An 18,970-nucleotide genomic window follows, 5' to 3' on the forward strand; every position below is an offset into this window, starting at 1 on the left:
CAAAACAAACATGTTGTAACCAATGGCAGTTTTGACTCCAAGGATTCCAGGATTTTTCATGCGTGGGAATGTATATTCAATATTACACACCTCTGAAGGATGCATTATTTTGAAATGATAATACATTTACTTTCAAGTACTTTAAATTAAATTCTACAGATCTTAATAGGAATTATAAGCCAATTAATACAGGAATAAAATTGTTCACAACCTGAGGCACACAGCTTACATATATTGCACAGCTGCACCACCACTGTAAATTGTTTAGAAGGCTAAAATAATAAATGGCTGGCCCAAATCTTCAGGTCAAAAAGAGCAAAGGAAGAAAAACCAAAAATGAAAGAAAAATTAGAGAAAAGTTCCTTGCTTGAAGATCATACTTCTCAGAGAAAGAAAAGAGAAATAATTTTTGAACCATTTGTGAGTTATATCTGTAACTACTTGAAACAAGCTCAAATGCCATTATTATAGATTTAAAAAAAAAAAAAACCAAAAAAAAACAACACAAAACCAAATCCTGCGTTACTTACCTATCTGCAAAAGCTAATTTGTTGGAAAATTAATGAGCAGCATCATCACATCTCCCTTGCTGCAGTTTCCTAACCTCAGTAGCAGAGGGAGGGTAAGGATAATCTGGGATTATCAGGGTTCTTTACTCAGAAGGCTGGAAATCACACTTAGATGGACCCTGCTAAATGAGCTTACAACACCTTTTTTTTAATTTTCCTTCACCTTTACATATAGTGGTATCAAGACAGTAATTTACCAGGTTCATTGCACTTCTTCAAACACTGCAGTTCCTTTTGCTTCATGACACTGAGCACATTTCCTTCTCCCTTACCTGGGACAGAACACAGCAACATCAAGAGCTATTCAGCTTCTCCCCAGTCACCTAAGCAGAAATTTTGCATATTCTCAACAAGTAATTTGGGGTTGGAAGTAAATGATGTTTAAGGTAACTTTTTATTAATTAAAAAAATAAAAAATCAAACATCATCTGCAAAACTCTTTTTAGTTAAGGAATGAGAAAAACAGAGTTGAAATTACAAGTAATCATTTCTACAAAATACATAATTAAATGGAATTATTTAAATACTAAAACATCTGAGTCACCACAAGCTCAATTCTAAAGAATACCTGAAAGTTATCATTTCTGCAATAAAATTCTCCCCTTGAACTGTAAGCCCTGGAATGAAAGAATAACATCCAGAATCATCATGATATGGGAAATGAACAACTCTGTTATCAGTGGGATACAATGATCAGCCTAACCTACAAATATGTCACAGCATTGTCTAGCTGGTGGAAATGATTGAAGCGATCAGATCAAAATGGAACAAAAAAACCCAAAAACACCTTCTAAGAACCCTTGACTTGATAACAGTATGCTCTAAAATTGAGCAAAACTTGCAAAACTCAAGAGTTTAAGACAGAACCGTAGGCTATGACTCTACTGAATAACAGGCTATTACAGGAATTTTGACGACCCGTCCATAAATGCCATCAGCTCCTGAGGGCTCATTCCTCACCCAGCCTTTTCTTTGAGGAGCAGTGATTACAGGACACAACAAGTTTCAAACCTATCCATATGCAGATGTCAGCAAACTATGTACCTTGTTAGTGACTGGCAGCAAGTACAGTCGCTCTGATAACACGGGATTCAATTACGATGAATATCTGAATCAAAAACAGACGGTACGAGCTTGATTAAGAAAACATGTTTCTTGGCAGAGAAGTGCAAGATGAGGAATTGCCTAACAGGAATTTTAGGCATAAAATGTATTCTTTTAAAAGAATACTGAAACACAACTTCATGGAAACTCCCAATTCCCTTCAAAGGGAAAAAAAAACCCAACAAAACCAAAACACTAAAATGAACCAAAAAAGGGAAGAAAAAATAAAAGGTGGGGGAGAAGCAAACAACCATTCTTTCCCGTTTGATGGCAGGGAACACACATCTGTTGACTATTTCGTAAATCTGCCTAAAGATGTTCACTCAAACTGCTGAAGGCTGAATCTGATTACTTTCAAGGAATGAGCCAGGCTTTATGCTCGCTCAAAAAAAAATCCTTGGAAAGAAGACGCAATGGAAATACCGTATTCGGAGCCTCAAAGACAGTAAAGAGGAAGAGAAATAGGAATGCTGAACCCTTCGGCTTGTCTTCATCCCTCAGCACTTCACGGCCAGTGCAAGGGCCCTGCTAGAAATGCAGCTGATCAGCAGGGCCGGCACCACCCGCAGCGCCCACAGCGCCTTGCTGGCCGCGCAGCGCTCGCTGTGAGCACAGCCCGGCCTGGGTCGGAACGGGCCGGGGGCTCTGAGGGCAGCGGGAGCACAGCCCGGGCTGGGTAGGAACGGGCTGGGGGCTCTGAGGGCAGCGGGAGCACAGCCCGGGCTGGGTAGGAACGGGCCGGGGGCTCTGAGGGCAGCGGGAGCACAGCCCGGGCTGGGTAGGAACGGGCCGGGGGCTCTGAGGGCAGCGGGAGCACAGCCCGGCCTGGGTAGGAACGGGCCGGGGGCTCTGAGGGCAGCGGGGGCACAGCCCGGCCTGGGTAGGAACGGGCCGGGGGCTCTGAGGGCAGCGGGAGCACAGCCCGGGCTGAGTCGGAACGGGCCGGGGGCTCTGAGGGCAGCGGGAGCACAGCCCGGCCTGGGTCGGAACGGGCCGGGGGCTCTGAGGGCAGCGGGAGCACAGCCCGGGCTGGGCTCGGCCCTGCCCGCAGCCTGGCGGGGACACTCCGGGCCGAAGGGTTTCAGCCCCTGAAGGGAAGGGCTCTGTCCCCCCACCATGAGGGGCGGCCCTCACGCCGGGTCCCACTTCAGCCCCTCGCGCGCCCTCAAGGGCGTTATTGGAGCCCCTCGGGTTAACACAGCAACACTAAGGGTTAAACGGGCTTTAGGAAATAAAATCTGTTGTCACAATAGGAAAAGCATGTAAAAAAACTGACGAACAGCCCATTTTCCTCTGCTGAGGATTTTCCGGGACCCTTGTTTATGTTTGGATACTGAAGCTTTGCTTGTTTCACACACTGATGATGTTAACCCAAGGCAGACTCCTGTGGTGGCCTTACCATTTCTGTTTTGATGGGCTGGGCAAAACACTGAGTCACAGATATGAATCACACAATTATTTCTAATAAAACTGACCTTGAACTTTACAAAGGAGGAGGACACAAGGAAAAAACTAATTTTGAGGGAACCAAAAGAAAAGTAGATGCTTCCAGTGAGCATCTGCATGGAGAATGTTCCTCTAAAGCAGCAGAGGTTAGCCATTCCAAGGAGACAGATCCTAAGAATATTATAATATTTAAATTAATGTGTCAAAGCTACAAGCACCAATACAAAAGAAAATTTCAAATACTGACACAAGAAGGGGCAAGAAGTTAACCAGAATACATTCCTTTAAAGATTCACTTTAACATGAGAAACTTTTGTCCATCTGTAATTAGAGCCATGAAAAAGTCATCTAATCTGGGTTTTTTGTCTATTAAAAAAAAATCTGAACTTCTTCTAATGAGGATGTTGGGCTGCTTTCATGACACATCTATCAAACATTTATTTCAGTGTTCAGTGATGTCACAGAACCACCACAGATAAAATATTTCTCCGAGACATCAATTTCTTTTCACCACACTGCTCATTTTTGCTTTTAGCTTCTACACCACAGCTGTCTTGGCTTTAAAGCCAGAGCTACTCAGCTCCCCAGTGCTTCCTTCCACCATGCACTGCAAAGTCATCTCCCACAGTGAGAAAGTTAAAGGGTGTAAAATTCCTACAACACAGTCAAAGGGAAGTAGCAGTGGCAGCACCCTGCAAGGGAGCATTTTCTTCACATGGGAGGTGTATGATTTTGAGAAAAAAGTTACATGCACAGAAGTCTTAATTAAGAATTTAAATACAGAGCTTTTAGTTGGTTGAAGCCAACAAAAGAAGTAGTTTCTCTGCAAAGACAATCACAGTCCTGTATACACAAACCTATAACACCAGAAAAGAAGAAATTGTCCTTCTTTGTGTGTTAAAGGTCACAGTCATAGTTGGGCTAGAGGAGAAACAAAGAACAATTAACAGAAAATGATTCAGGGTAAGAAAAAGGTAACTGGAGAGAAGCAGAAAGCAAGATGCTATACAGAAAAAGGCTGAGGAAATTCAGATTCTACATTTGAAAACCTACAAATTTAGTACTAATGTAATTAATCTGAAGGGGGGGGGGGAAAGGGGAAGCATTTAAGGCAAACATGAAAACAATTTTCAAAGGGTTCTTCTAGACGCTGAAGGTGCCAAATAATAGCCTAACTAATCATGCTTTTATTCACACTAATAATTAATGCTAATGCCCAAATAATAAATGCTCCATTTTTAAAATTTTTCTAAGTACCATAAGGTTTACTAAATATTTAGGCTCTACTTTGCCCCTTGCAAATCTACATCTTCTCTGCAAGGAGATCAAAGCCTTGAAAGCCATGGCAAGAAAAACGTCAAACTAAATATTTTGACTGCACCAAGTACTTTATGAGCTATGCCTCCTCCCCCGTGTCCCAGTTTGAGATTATGTCGCTTCTGTGCTACATTGAACTCAGTCCACGCTAATTTCAACTATAGGTACTTACTTCAAAGACTTCTTTTTCCTCTTCCTTTTCAGAACAATGGTGAAAGGAAATATCAATTTAAAAAGAAAAATCTTTATGATGAAAGGCCTGTAAAGTTGGATGTGTAAATTAACACTAAATATACTTTTTATATTCAGAAAGACTTTGTGAAATATCAGATATTCCTTTATTACAGTTTCCCCACACTGAAGGAATTACCAAAAATAGTTTTCATGCAACTGACCTGCAGCTACCTGAGAACTATAAACTCATCCTGCAGTGTAACCCATTCTTAACTCATATTTCACTGTTTAATTGAAAGAATTAAAAGATCTGATACTTCTAAAAGCACCTCCAGCTAAAAACATGGGAAATCTATTCTTATTAGAATCAAAGAATATAAAAATGAAAATATAAAACCATCTTAAATTTAAGTGCAAACCACCACTGCAATCCCACTTTAAAGAAAACATTTTTCAGGTTGGAAGGAGATGCTAGCTCAACCAGAACTTCACCAATAAATATGCAGAGTATGTGAATATACATTTATCTTCAATTGCAGCTAATACCTTATGCTGTCACATGAAGCTTTATATGTTCAGCATACTGTGCCCAACAATTACCTAATCGTTTTGTCATGTTTCATACAACTGCAGAAGCTGTGTAAATCTTTCAGTTTCAAGGAGGGAAAAGAAAGACTAGAAATATGAAGTAGCTAGGCAAGTGTCATTAAATATGTTTCCAAAGGGGAAAAAAAGAGTTGAGTTTTTTCACTCAGCAGAACCTAAATATGTATGCATATGTGAACTGAAGAGGGGTAGAAAGGGAAGCAAGGTATTGAGTGACTTTTCTATGGCTACTTTGCATCCTTAAACATGTTTATTACACAAAACATACACCACACTTGCTTTTACTTTTCAGGATTCAATATTCCATACTTACACTTTATGGCTGCTATGGTTCCTCCACCACATAGCTACTTGCCATATCCATAAATGTTTGACTCCTTTGGGCAGTCCTGTAAAACCAGTAAGGAATTCTTTTTTTAAACATTTTTTTTTAATGCAGCTGCACCTTTCATGAGTAGCTTTTCTAGTCCACCCTATAATGCAATGACATAAATGAGCATAGTAACAGTGGATTGACAGGCAGCTTGGAGGAAGTGAGAAGGAAAAAATATATATACAATACTTTACCAACTGCAGAGTAATAACAGTTTGTCTCTTGGTATCTTCAGCCAGAAAATGCTGCTGGACTGTCATTACCCATCCTTATTATTGCTGACATTATTGTTCACATTACTAAATAACAACTTTACATTTATTATGCAGACTACTAAAATGCCTATTGTAAGAAGCACAAATTGAAGTACCCAAGTTTATTTCCCAGGAAAACTAATTTTCCATCCATTCTCTTCAGTTTCAAACAATTTACTTGTAAATGCTGAGGACTAAATGAGTCTACATTTTATTTTTAACACTGACACACAGTATTTCCAGTAGGTAAGATCTTAGTATACTGTGATTATTGAGTGTTTCATTTCAGATGCCTTTGCTTCAGACATTTTTTCCATTTCCTTTATAAAGTAAGCAGTGTGATGGTATTTGATAAACAGTCACTGAAGTTGCTGCTTGAATTAAACCCAGCAAAATTAATTTAAAGGAAAATGCCATCAATCTTTTATGGTCTGGTTTTTGAGATGAGGAAACAATAGAAATAGGAAAAGGCTTTTCCAAACAATAGCTCATCTCTTTGAGAGATGCAAGACCACTCTTGCAAAAGGCAGGAACAGCATGGAGCAGAGACCTTGTCCCATACTCTTTCTATGCTGGCAGATAAAGCTGGACAGTTCTGTGTTAGAAAAATAATTAGAGAATCACCAGGTAGCAGCAGGGCAAGAGCATCCTTGTTTTTATTCCCACATAAATGCTCAATTTTAGAATTATCTTATGCAGCCACTGAAAAGAAGCAGCCAAAAGAATAGCAGAATAATTGCATATACTTTTTCCCTGTTTCTGCAAATGTTCTTCCTCTTTGAAACTTAGAAAGCCTTTCAGATATTCAAAGCCTCTCTGTATGTGTGGAAAATTTTGACACCACAAGCTGGGACAATCCAGGGGCAGAAGAGGCTCTTCTGTAATGGACTGTAGTGGACTGCCACTGCCCAATGGGTTTGGGAACATCATGACACAGTACTGGCAGCTCAGACTGAAAGCAACACATCTCAAAGGTGTCAAAGGTGGCACGTTGAGAGCAGAAATGGCCATAGCCTGAGCTCCTGTTAAATGTAGCTGACTGTAGTTAATGCCATTATATTCCTCTTGGCAATAAAACTACTGAAGCTTAATCAGCATTGTTAGTTAACAAAATTCCAGAGATTTATCTGCTAAGACTACAAATACAATTCCATGGCTTTGGTTCTCATGAGCTAATTGTCAAACTACCCTCAAACAGCAAAATTAGGATAAAACTACAGTCTTGTTTCCATTAAGCAACATTAAACACTCCTACTTCCTCCCCTTTTAGCAAAATGCCTCATGCTAATAGATCTCATTGCTGAAAACAAGGGCAGAGCAGCTGGCCAAAACAATAACTTGAGAAACATGCACCCTTCTCAGGGATCCCTTACACAGTCCTATACATAGCTCTGATCCCAGCCACCCACTCCAGTTTCTATAAATAAGAAAGGAGAATATGTCTATTAATTCTTTGTATAAAGCATACTTCATTCAATCAGTGCTTTTATCAGTGGACAATCCCATAAGTACAGAAATTTCAAAATTTCCACATGGCACAACTGTTTTACTTGCAAACTCTTTCTTACGCTAAGTACCAAATCCACTTTGCTCAGAATAGTTAAGACCTTGGGTCAAGGAGACAGTGGCATTAGCACTCAACAGAAAATGTGCTTCTCTACACTAAAATAGCCACTTAAGCAAGAATGTGGAAATGATTTATCTTGCAATGTTTGAAGTTGGATCTTCACCTCAGCTATGTCATGACTGCACAATCAGTCAGAGAAGACTGTTACACTTTCATACAAAGAAAAGGATATTCAACTCTTCACTATGAGTATCTAACAAGTAATATTACCTTTCAGAAAATAAGAAAAAGCATAAATATTAGCCACTGGAAGCATTCACATTTATAACATTGGACTCGGAGACCTTCAGTGTTCTAGTCCTCACATATAAATCTGCGTTTAGTAGTAGAAAAGTAATGCAATTTCACTGAAAGATGTTTGTTTTAAATAAAGCTGTATTTGTGATCCTAAATATTGCAGTGCTATATTAATGTAAGATGATAAAAAAATTGAAACTGAAAACTTCACTAAGCTTATTGATATAGTCTTGTAAACAAAATCTGATTTTGAGGTGAGAATACAGCAAGGTAAGTTTGATTTGGGATGCTGTGATACTGTATATGCTGTACTTTAAGAGCTAAACAACCTACAGGCAATTTTCAAAGTAGAAAACTGCAGAAGGCTTTCCAGCTATGCACAGCAGTACCAATAATGCTCATGCATTCAACTAACAACTCCCAGCATCAGAGTCCACAGAACAACCAAGTGGTCTTCCAGACACATAAGTCCAACTAGATTATAAAATTATGCAGCTGTGAGATTGATTTCTTTCTAATCAATACATTTTTCAGAGATCCTATTACCTTCAGAGAGCCCCCTTCTTCAGAAATCAATTAAACTCTTAAGTAGTTGTCCCAACTATGGACACGAGTGCTTCTACTGGAATTCAGAAAGGTGCCAATTTGTGGAGAATCCAGCTCCATGATATATTTTGACTCTATAACTTTTACAAATGTATTGTCTAAATGAAACTCAATTATTGAAGAATTAGGAAGTTTCTGTTTTTCACACTTATAGATATTCTCTGAGCAAGAAGACCTGATTAATTCAAAGGAGCAATTGAGGAATTAGTGAATTTTAGCCAGAAGTCAGTTAATTTTTTCCTTCTCTTGACCTGTCAAAGCTGTGCATGTCCTGAGAAACAATGAAATTCAGATGGTCTTTGGTTGTCCAATAGATCAAGGTTTCAGTCATTAATCAGAAAAGCAGCAGCACAGTAATTAAGCCACCAGGATCCTCACCATATTCCAAATTGTACATGCAGAAGGCTGGGTACCATCATTCTCACTTGAATGGCACATTTCTGAGAACTCACAGCATTCTTTATTTAAATAGCATAAATATGGAAAGAGAGGTCTATACATTATAAATGAGGACAACACAAGATTTCTTCTTGTCAGAAGTGAAAAATCTGTGCATACATCAAGCAGCAATAATCAACTTTCAAAAGGTCAACTGCAAAATAAGCTCTCTGCCATTTCTTCCCTTTTAGATGAATTTAGCAAAGACACTGTGTAATCAGTTAGAAATAACAGATATTATAACTGAAATAAGTCTTTCCTAGCATACTGTACACCATTTCATATGTTTATATCACTTACAGTGATGTCACATATAAATTAAATTATTCATGTTTATGTTTTGGAGGGAGTATCTCAACCCATAAATAGTGCTTTTAAAGTGAGTACAGCAGAGAAAGCACTAACAGCATGACACACAGGGAGATGAATGCACAGGCCAGAGGCAATGCTGTTCTGAAGGCACAGGAAAATGCCAGCAGACTTGACCTCCTGACCTGAAGTTCTAGATAGAGCACAACAAAAGAACAGGAACAATCAGCAATTAAACTAATGGAGAAACATGTTGATGATCAATTTAAATCAAGTTTTTCACAGAAGACCACTAGCTAGCTCTGTCCTATTCAGTGCCCCCACGCACACCTGTGCAGGGGTAAGTATTTTTGTGAGCTGCAATGAATGGGATTAAATGTATTATCTACATGAAAAATAAGCTGCCCTTTTTTTGGTTTTTTTTGCTGGAGAGAGCAAGCAGCCAAGGACTGCTGAAGGCAGGCTGGTTTCTTTCAGTATGTGCCACCTTGGAGCATTCAAAATGCAGCCCCAGAACACAAGACCACTGACTGTGCAAAAGCCTAAATCCCTCACACTGTTACTCCTTTCATCACAGAAAAGGTGAAACTAAAAATACCATTTGCAACCAAGTTTACTTGCAATACTCTTACACTCTGCACTAGTCAACAAATACAGTGCTTATGACAGACTGGAAAGTGTATATTCCATTGTATATGATGCACTGCTTTAGCTTATGACAACCTTTTAAAATGAAACCATAACATCTTTCCTGTGGTGTGTCTGCAATATGTGAAGGTGATTCCCATTTAGCTCAAAATAGACAACTCCTCAACTTAAGCCAAGTTAATTTGGTTCAACTCAAAATAACCGTGAAAGTTTTATAAAATGCTTTAAAAAGTACATTTCAAGTGCAATTGATGTCTTCATCAATTCTTGCATCTTCTTTATCAGTGAGAAAAGACTGTACAAGCATTCATTATCTGGGCAGTTCCAATTACACTTCCCAAAACTATTGCTCAGTATTCCCTGAATATTGAGAGTGGTTCATTTAAGCAACACTACCAATTTAACATGTAAACCAAAACTAATTCCTGGCTGCAGGTACTCCTGGAAGAAGAAGGTGCCTCTCCTAAATATCCTCCATAAAATTCCAATTATATTTTTAAAGGCTGGAATATTTGGTATTAATTTACACAGAGATATTTAAAACAGTAAAATGTTTACTACAATGAAATATCCTTCTAAAATTCTTCACTGCAAATTTAAAAAAAATTGGTTTGGAAGGGCAACAGAATAAGGAAGTCACATCCTTCTGGGACTTTCATATATGTAACCATACAACTTGTTTATACTGCAGTTCATTCAATTAAAGAGCCTTCAAAGGAGATGATGTCTGATGGATTATTGCATTACAACTGGATAATTTGCAGCAGTAGCTCCTCTACAGGAATATGGAACCTGCAGCAACAGATAAACTACCTATTGTATCTGGCAACATTACTTGCCCAAGGCAATGTAATTCCTGATGCTTCAGTTGTGAAAAGTTCTGTCCATCTCCATTACCTTTAATGTTATTTCAACTGATCTACTCTAATTAACAGTGTATAGCTTTGCCTTCTAAAATGTTATCCCAAAACTTTCACAATCCTGTTGTCAAGCATCTGATTGCAAAGCTGATCACATTTTCATCAACCATATGACAATTTGGCACTGTCAGATGCTTTCTTGTGCACACATGTGAATGAAAATAAATATATACATTAGTTGTTCAGAAAGTCCTGCTCATTTCCAAGAAAAATGTTAATGGAAAATACATTGTCTTAACTATCACCAAAAAAAAAAAAAAAAAAAAAAAAAGGGGCAAGCTCTGGTACTCCCAAAGATGACTGAGTTTCAATAGGAATGTATCCATTGTGTCACAGGTGCACACTACTGTGTATGGTCAAGAAAATCTACCTAAATTTATCCACATGATATGAAAAACTGTAGTTAGCCCTATTATTCCAGTGGGCTTGGATATGTGCCTCCTGCCCTGCCAAGAGGGGTAAAACCAAACTCTTCATGTAAAGGCCACTTACAACAGTTCTGTATCCCAACAGCAGCAAGACATCCACATGGCAAGCAAATATCAATCCTCTGCATCTCATGCAAAGAAATAAAATCTATGCAGAGACAAAGGGAAATAATACATAGAAACATGGAATCTGGAACAGGAGGGAAGAACAGAACATGTGGCAGGATGCAGGAACTGATCAGGAAAGGAATGCAGGAGCAGAAATAACAAGATTAGGACTGAAGGAGGGTACACATGGGATAATGGAAATAGCAAAGCAGGAGCTAAGAGAGAGGCAGAGACTTGCAGAACAGGGAGGTCTGAATGAGACAACTGGTATTTGCTTACTGGGTTAAGTGCATAAAGAGAAGCAGGACTGGAACAAGGTAGAAGGAACAAGGGTCAAGGCCAAGATAACAAGAGTCCATCCTCTTGAGTTGCTGCTTCCCAGCCCACTCAAGAGAGCAACATCATCAAGTACACCATTACTGAGGTATCTGCATCTGCCATGAAAACAACTCCAAAGGTGTGTTCTCCCCTGGTCCTGTTCCATGGAGGGTGAAACCAGCTACTGTCATCAGTCACTCTCTAGCTCAAATGTCAATGGTCCTTCTCATCCAAGTGCTTCAGACCCACTTACTGAAGTCCACATTGGGGTATTCTGGCTGTTTTCTCAGATTGCTATCTTAAAAAAGCAAAATCAAACCAAAACCAAAAAAAGGAAAACTACATCCAGAAAAACTGTAGAAGAATATCAAGATTACTTAAAGCCATAAATCTGTCCTCAGGCTAGTTGTTTAATATTTTCTGATAATCCCCCTAAGTTCAGTAATTACAGACTGACATACATGAATAAAGGGCTGCCTTCCCACATTATTAGAACAAGAAGTTTCATAAAAATCAATAATCACAGTGTTCAGCAATAATATGGCTTTGCATGTCAAAAAGGATAATATCCTCTACCACTTTAGACAAACACTCTTCCAGTACCTACCTTTTAAAAAATATAACATCTTTCTATTGCAACATGTCAGAGAAACAGGGATTTTCACAGAAATTTTTACTGCATTTGCATTATGAATATTTGACAAATACATACCAGTATACACAGAGTATGCACAGAGGGGTTTAAAAGCATGACAACATGTATCTGTAAGCATAAACTAACAAAGACTTACCATTTATAGAAGCCAGAAAAGTTGAAGTTGGAAATACTGAGTTAGTCCAAACAACACCCTCTGATAAAACCCAAGGTCTGTGATGAAATCAAGTCTAACAAACAAAAGAAGTGAAGAGCAGAGAAAAGAAAGGCCTGTTGCAAGTATGTTAGAAAAATGCTGACATCTCTTAAAAGCCATTACTTAAAACTAGATCTACAACAGACGTGTGAAAATTATGAAACTTCTCATTATAACTGACTGCTGTCACCACATGGAAGCTCAGGATTGACTGCAGCACCATTCAGCATTGCTGCCCTGATGCTAAGGAACAGCCAGACCAGACCCACCAAGGACGACCCAAATTACATTGCCATAATATCCAGCTTTGATTAAGCTTTGAAAGACATCTGGAATACAAAACTTACATTCCTGCTGTCATCCCTTCACTGTATACATTTTAATCCCTATCCTTTTTAATCATTTTTTGCTTTCTGTTTAAAAAAAAAATCTGCCTCACCCTGTCAAGACAGTCTTTTGCAACAACTGAGCCCATGACCAGAACAACAGCTGACAGCAATGCCTGAAAGAGCCTAATGCTGTTAGGACTTATCAACAGACTGATAAGATAATGCTCTGTGCCGGCCTTTCTCCAGAAGAAAGATTTCAAGTCAAAAGTCTGAACCAAAACCAGAAGCTGCATTCTCCTTGCTTTGCTCTGCATGAGGTCTGAGCAAGAGCAGCTTCAAGTCAGGCCATTTCAGCTAACTTTGGGGAGAAGAGGGAAAAACCATTTACCATTTCCCAAATCAGGTAAATTAGTGTCAGTTAGATGTTTCCTTTTTGTAACCTTCAACAATTAACAAGCAATGAAAGGAGGAAAGTTAGTAAAACAAAGTAACAAATAAAAAATATTACATATTGTATATTTTATATTTTGTATTGTATTTAATAGAAACAGCAAACATTTTATTTCACAACGCCTTCACCATCTTTTCTTCCTAATCTTTTAAAAAAAGTCTAAGGAAGGTGATAGAAAAGGCCTGCAAGTTAAGGCAGACTCAAGTGTCCAAGCTAGACATCAGAAACATTGAACTACTTACCAGGAGTCCCAGCAACATTCTGAATTCCTCAGCCCATTTGTTCCATCAAAAATGCACTTTCAGACACACCACTGTACTGCTTCCTAGAGACACTCGGTGTCCCTTCAGCATGGAACCGGTCATTGCTGTTTGGCACAGACCACCAATCAGAGAGAATCACGGAATTGTTGATGTTGGAAAGGACTTCTTGAGTTCATTTTACCCAAATCCCCTGCTCAAGCCAGGTCAGGTAGAGCAGTCTGTCCTGAATCATGTGCAGTTGAGCTTCAAATATCTCCACAGGCAGACCTTCCATGACTTTTCTGGCAACTTACTTCTCTGTTTGACAACCCTCCCAGTAATTTTCTTGTGGAATTTCATGTGTTTAATTTGTGCCCATTACCTCTTGTCCTGCCAGGGGGTAGTACTGCAAAGAGTCTGGCTCCCTCATCTTCATTCTTTCTCCTTAGGTATTCGTAGGCATTGATGAGATCCTGCTGAGCCTGGTGTTCTCCAGACTGAACACTCAGCTCTCTCAGCCCCTCCTACTATCAAAGAGAATCCAGGTGCTTATTCATCCCTGTGGCACTGCTGGACTCCTTCTTTTGCCACAAGGGCTTACTGCTGTTCTGGAATCAAATTGGTCATGTTCCAGCTTATTAAGTAAGCTTTATGAGTAAGTCTTCTCATTTATAGAACACAAAAAGTTAAATATTTCTAGCCAATTATTAACATACTGTCCCACATACCTTTTTATTTTCATCTGTTGAAGTCATTTCTCACTGTCCACTAGATCCATTTATAGGGTATCAGCGTATTGTTTTCCTGAAATAGGTTTTAAAAACTTCTAATATCGTATGTTAACTGCTGTTTCACTCTTTCAGTTTACACAGCTCTGATATAACATGTGCATATTCTAAACTTTTATTTTCTTTCTTTTTTTCCTTTTGATGAAGCATTTTCTCAGAGAGGGACATTCTCAATAAAAATACCTGTTCCAGGTACTCACCCAGGCTGTGGCCTTATGGGAATATCATTCATCATCATTGAGTAAACAAGCTTCTCTTCAAAAAAAACATGTAGTTTTAGTCCTTGACTAAAAATAAAAAAAATCATTATCTGATCATAGAGAACCGGTCCTGTAGATGACTTCTTACAACAGGAACAAATCTCCATTCGTTACCTTGACTGCACAGGTTAAGAGTTTGCTCTGCTACACAGGCCTCTCCTCTACAAGAGGCAGCACAATTCAGATCAACATTGCTGAAGCCTTGAGAAAGACCTAAAGCAGCAGGTAGTGCCATTATTTAAGAATGACAGATGATTCTCTATGGTTAAAGAAAATTGCTGAGCACTGCAATTCACAAGCCTCTGCTGAAGTTGGATGGAGCAACGGCCTCTCCCCAAAGGAAACAGACACTTTTATGTGCTTCACTTTCTTACATGGGCCACCAAGAAATTCAGGCCTTGCTAGATTCCAACACAGTACATTGCAAGCCTGCACTGTGCTGCAAAAGTGAGTGTAAAATGAATGACTGAAAAGTGAATGTAAAATGAAGGAAGATTTGTGATTTTTCTAGATACAAAACTGTAAGTAGGTACAAATAATAATGCCTTGCTGCTGTGTAGCCAAAATCAAAACAGGCTGTTAGAAAGTACCTTAAGAAACAGGAAGGCCCTTTACCAGTCATATGGGCAGTGAAGTAGACTTTCCTTCCTTTCCCAACTCCTTCCCACAAATTGTTCCAGCAGCAGTGCCTATATTGAGAAAGAAGTCAGTGTTATTCCTAGATTTTGCAAACTGACAAGTTACAACACATTTTCTAGTCTTTTGATTTTGTTCACTGATGGGAGAAGGGGGATCCTCTGTTTTATTTGTGTCCTTTCTGGCAGAGAAATAATAAAAAAAAGAACAGCTCTGAGAAGCTTGTGTCAGCTTCATTGTCAAGACAAAGGTCACTGCATTCCTATTCACCATGACCTACAACTGTACCCATTTAAAGACTTCATTATGCTATATTAGAGGGACCTCTTTCTCAGAGATTTTAATTTAGCTTCATTGTGAGAAGAACAAAACATGTAAGCATCAGAATATGGTGTTAAAAATGTAAAAACTAATGATTTCAGCAGTCTTACTCCCTTTCCATCTTACACTCTTAAGATAACGTGTAAGTATGATATCTACAACCACATGAAATATGAAAATACTTTAACTCTAAAATGTCTCTCAACTCCAAACTAAATAATAAAATTTAGTATCTCTGCACAAAAATTGCCATCTCTGCAAAAATCCAAGTTCCAAGAACACAAAAAGAGTCATCAGTTTAACTCCCATGTCCCCAGACTAATATTAAATGACTGGAAAGAAGTTTTAATTAAGAATTATTGTGAAGTAAATTTCTAAATCACCTACGTATTTCGTACAGACTTAACTCTACACTAAGATTACAAAGTGTAAATGTTTAGTTATAAGGCTTGATGGACCAAGTGCATGAACATGATACAATATGAGCTACCTCTCACAGATTTCTTAAGCTAAACAGGTTAAATAGTTTAAGTGTCACATCTCCATTGACCACTGCTGAATAACACCTGGGGCTATTCAGCCCTCTGGCCAAACCTGAGCTAGCAGACTTTTGGCTCAGATCTCTGCATTTCAGTTTCACAGAGTGAATCAGTGCTTGGAAACACTTCCCAAACCCCTCAGTGCTGTAAGAAGCTGCGCTGTCCCTCCCCTTCCCAGCCCCTGGCCTGAGCCCAGCTGCACAAGGCAGGGCAGGCCACGTCCTCTCTGCCAGGACCCTGGGAGTGCCTTCTGCCCCTGGAGAGAGCGTGGGGCCAGGAGCTGCCACAAGCAAATGTGTTACCACCATCCTGACCGAATTCCAAGCAGAGAGCTAACACAACATCAATGCCCTCTGCAGCTGAAGAAGCTAGTCCTTATTAGCCTCATTTTCCAGGATTACCAAGCAGCTTCCAAGAGAATGTATTTTTCATTCTAGAGATCATTTTCTTTAAGAGGTAAGATGATCCATTGACATATTTTACCCACTAGAATTTAAAGCACCTCAGCAAATCATGCAAGATGTTTTATTACACATCTATATATTTCCTCATTACTGGAAAGCAAATTAAAGTGATTCTAAACCTTGTCACTCATCGAATTGCACATGGATTTCTTTGTAAATTCTATCTACACAGGTCTCAGCCCAATCTTATTCCCACTCAGAACATAATACCATCTGGAAACACATCCCTACCTGTGAGGTATTGTTCCCCCCTTCAGAAAAAAAACATATTAAGAATCTTTGAGCAGCCTGATCCATCCTCAATATAATTTCTGGCCATATACCAGCACCCACACATCATATCCCAGTCAAGCCTCCAGCCTATCCAGTGGGAACACAGTACACAGCACAGAGAGAACTACACACCGTAAGGAGAAATCTGGGATGAAAATCAACCAGCCTTTTGACCTTCAAGATAAAAGTCAAAATGAAATCTTTTGCCAACAGCACAAAGTAAAGGATCCTTCTGAACAAGACACAGGAATATTCTGAAGGGCAATAACCTTAGTTTTAGATTAAGCAGGTTTTAGCATCAAAGGTGGCACATGAGCTACTACAGAATATCTGTATGATGCAGATATCTGCTTGTTGCAGATCCTGTATAATGACCACTACATGCCTCATTAGCTCACAGAATGTTTTGCTAACTGTAGCACTAAATAAGAGACTATTTAAGATACATTTCAGGTAAGAAAGAGTGTATTAAAATAATTTAAAAATATATTCTTAAATCAGTTCTTAATTCTTTCTTCATTTTAATCTGGCTACACAATATTTTAGCAAATTTCAGGCCAGGACAGCTTTCTAGTGTGGCAGCATCCCATTACTAAGGAGAACCTTGGGTTTCAGATTACCAGATCCATTATCCAATTAATAAAATCAAAATATTGAAAAGGATCAATATGAAAATAAAGCAGTACATTATATACAAAAATTTACATTTCTGTAAAGTTTATGAAGCATTATAAGTTTAAAAATGCCTGAACCAAATCTTCTGTTGATTTCTCAATTCACCCCATCTCGAATGTACAACAGACTGATGACATGATGACTGAGAATTTCTTCCAAGCAACACTGCCTTGCTGTTTGCATCCACATTGAGCAGGATGACACTCAGAGCATGAAGCAGGATCTGCAAGAAATGTGTTTCAAACAACACAGATTAAAAGTTTATGAGTTATTCATTTGCTAAGCAGGGTATACATCCTGTGTTCCAAATGACAGTGCACAACAGTAAACCATGTTTTCCTAGGTGTTTGAACAAACAAAAAAATTGCACAAAAATCATCTGAGAACATTAAAAGTGAACACTGCAGTTTATATAAGCAGCAAGATTCCAGTCTGACAATAAACAACACATTAGAAAAAAGATTGCCACATGGGCTAACACACCAAATTATTGAAACAGCCTGATACATTGTCCTGGAGGGATCACCTTTGGAGATACAGCTACCAAACTTTCACATTTCTGAACGTAAAAGCATTTTTCAGAAACTTATCAGGTTTCACAAGCAGTGATTCAACAAGGGACATACATCAACACAGTCTAAAGTCCTAGCTGGGGGAGGATGATACTGATTTGCCTTTGAAGAAGCATGGGATGAAAACACTAGTGGAACAAGAAAGTTTTCTTCCTTAATCTAATTTTAGGAAATACATGGGCAATTTTTGCAGAAGCTACCCAGAGAAAGATAGTGCACAGAGCATGAGACAGACTGGAAAATTACAGCTCAAATGTTTAAAGCTGGTAGTCAGCAGGGGCTGTTAACAGGATCTTTGATTTTAAAGTGACCTGATTCCTTCAACCACTAGAGCATCAAGCTGGTAACTTACACATTCTCACATGTATCTTCCCGGGTGTTACAAACATTCCCACAGCCACAACAGCAGCCTCACATGAACAAGACTGATTTCTAGCTGGTGGGAAAAAAAGCCAGCAGAAGCATCATTCAGACAAATACAATGTTATCAAGCATATAATGCTGGGGGTGAGGGGAAGACCAAACAATTGAAACAACAAAAAACACCAATAGAATACACTGAATTATTCCAGTAGCTTCTCAAGGTCTCCATGAGGCATCAAGCTGCTTTTCTTCATCCAGTAGTCCATAAGCCTGAAATTGCATACCCTTCACATCATTCTGTTTTCACTTCTTTTATTATTCTGCTTTCATTTCAGTTTCTTACTCTAGTACTTCTCCCACAAGTTTGTATACACTTGAAGTAATTCAGAAACTACAAAAAATTTTAGTTAGCTCTTCTAGATCATATGCAGGCAGGTCAGACATGCACTTTCAGTGGCTTGGGACAAGAGGCACAATCACAGCACAAGGTATCATAGTGCACTGGGTTCCAAGGCAATAATGCTGTGTGAACTACCCTAAGAGGAAGCGTAACAGTTTATGCAGCATTTTATATCATTACATCTATGAATTCTTTACAGTCCTGTAATTGGTAGGCAGCAGGTTATCATTCCCCTCCCATAACTCCTTTAAAAACAACAAACTAAAGCTTGACATAAAGCGGAAAAGAATTCAAGAGCCATTTTGCTTTCCCTTTTCCTTTTTT

The 18,970-nt window shown here is 38.9% G+C and overlaps 1 protein-coding gene across 1 annotated transcript; it reads right to left on the reverse strand.

The window, feature by feature from the left end:
* Positions 1-2,201: 2,201 nt before the first annotated feature.
* On the reverse strand, positions 2,202-14,110 carry LOC118689560 (uncharacterized). Its single transcript, XM_036387901.1, has 2 exons — positions 14,084-14,110; positions 2,202-2,879 (listed from the first exon to the last, which is right to left on the reverse strand). The coding sequence occupies exons 1-2, from the start codon at positions 14,108-14,110 to the stop codon at positions 2,202-2,204; spliced, it is 705 nt and encodes a 234-aa protein (XP_036243794.1).
* Between the last annotated feature and the right edge of the window lie 4,860 nt (positions 14,111-18,970).

Source organism: Molothrus ater, chromosome 9 (assembly GCF_012460135.2).
Source record: "Molothrus ater isolate BHLD 08-10-18 breed brown headed cowbird chromosome 9, BPBGC_Mater_1.1, whole genome shotgun sequence".
Classification (NCBI taxonomy): domain Eukaryota; kingdom Metazoa; phylum Chordata; class Aves; order Passeriformes; family Icteridae; genus Molothrus; species Molothrus ater.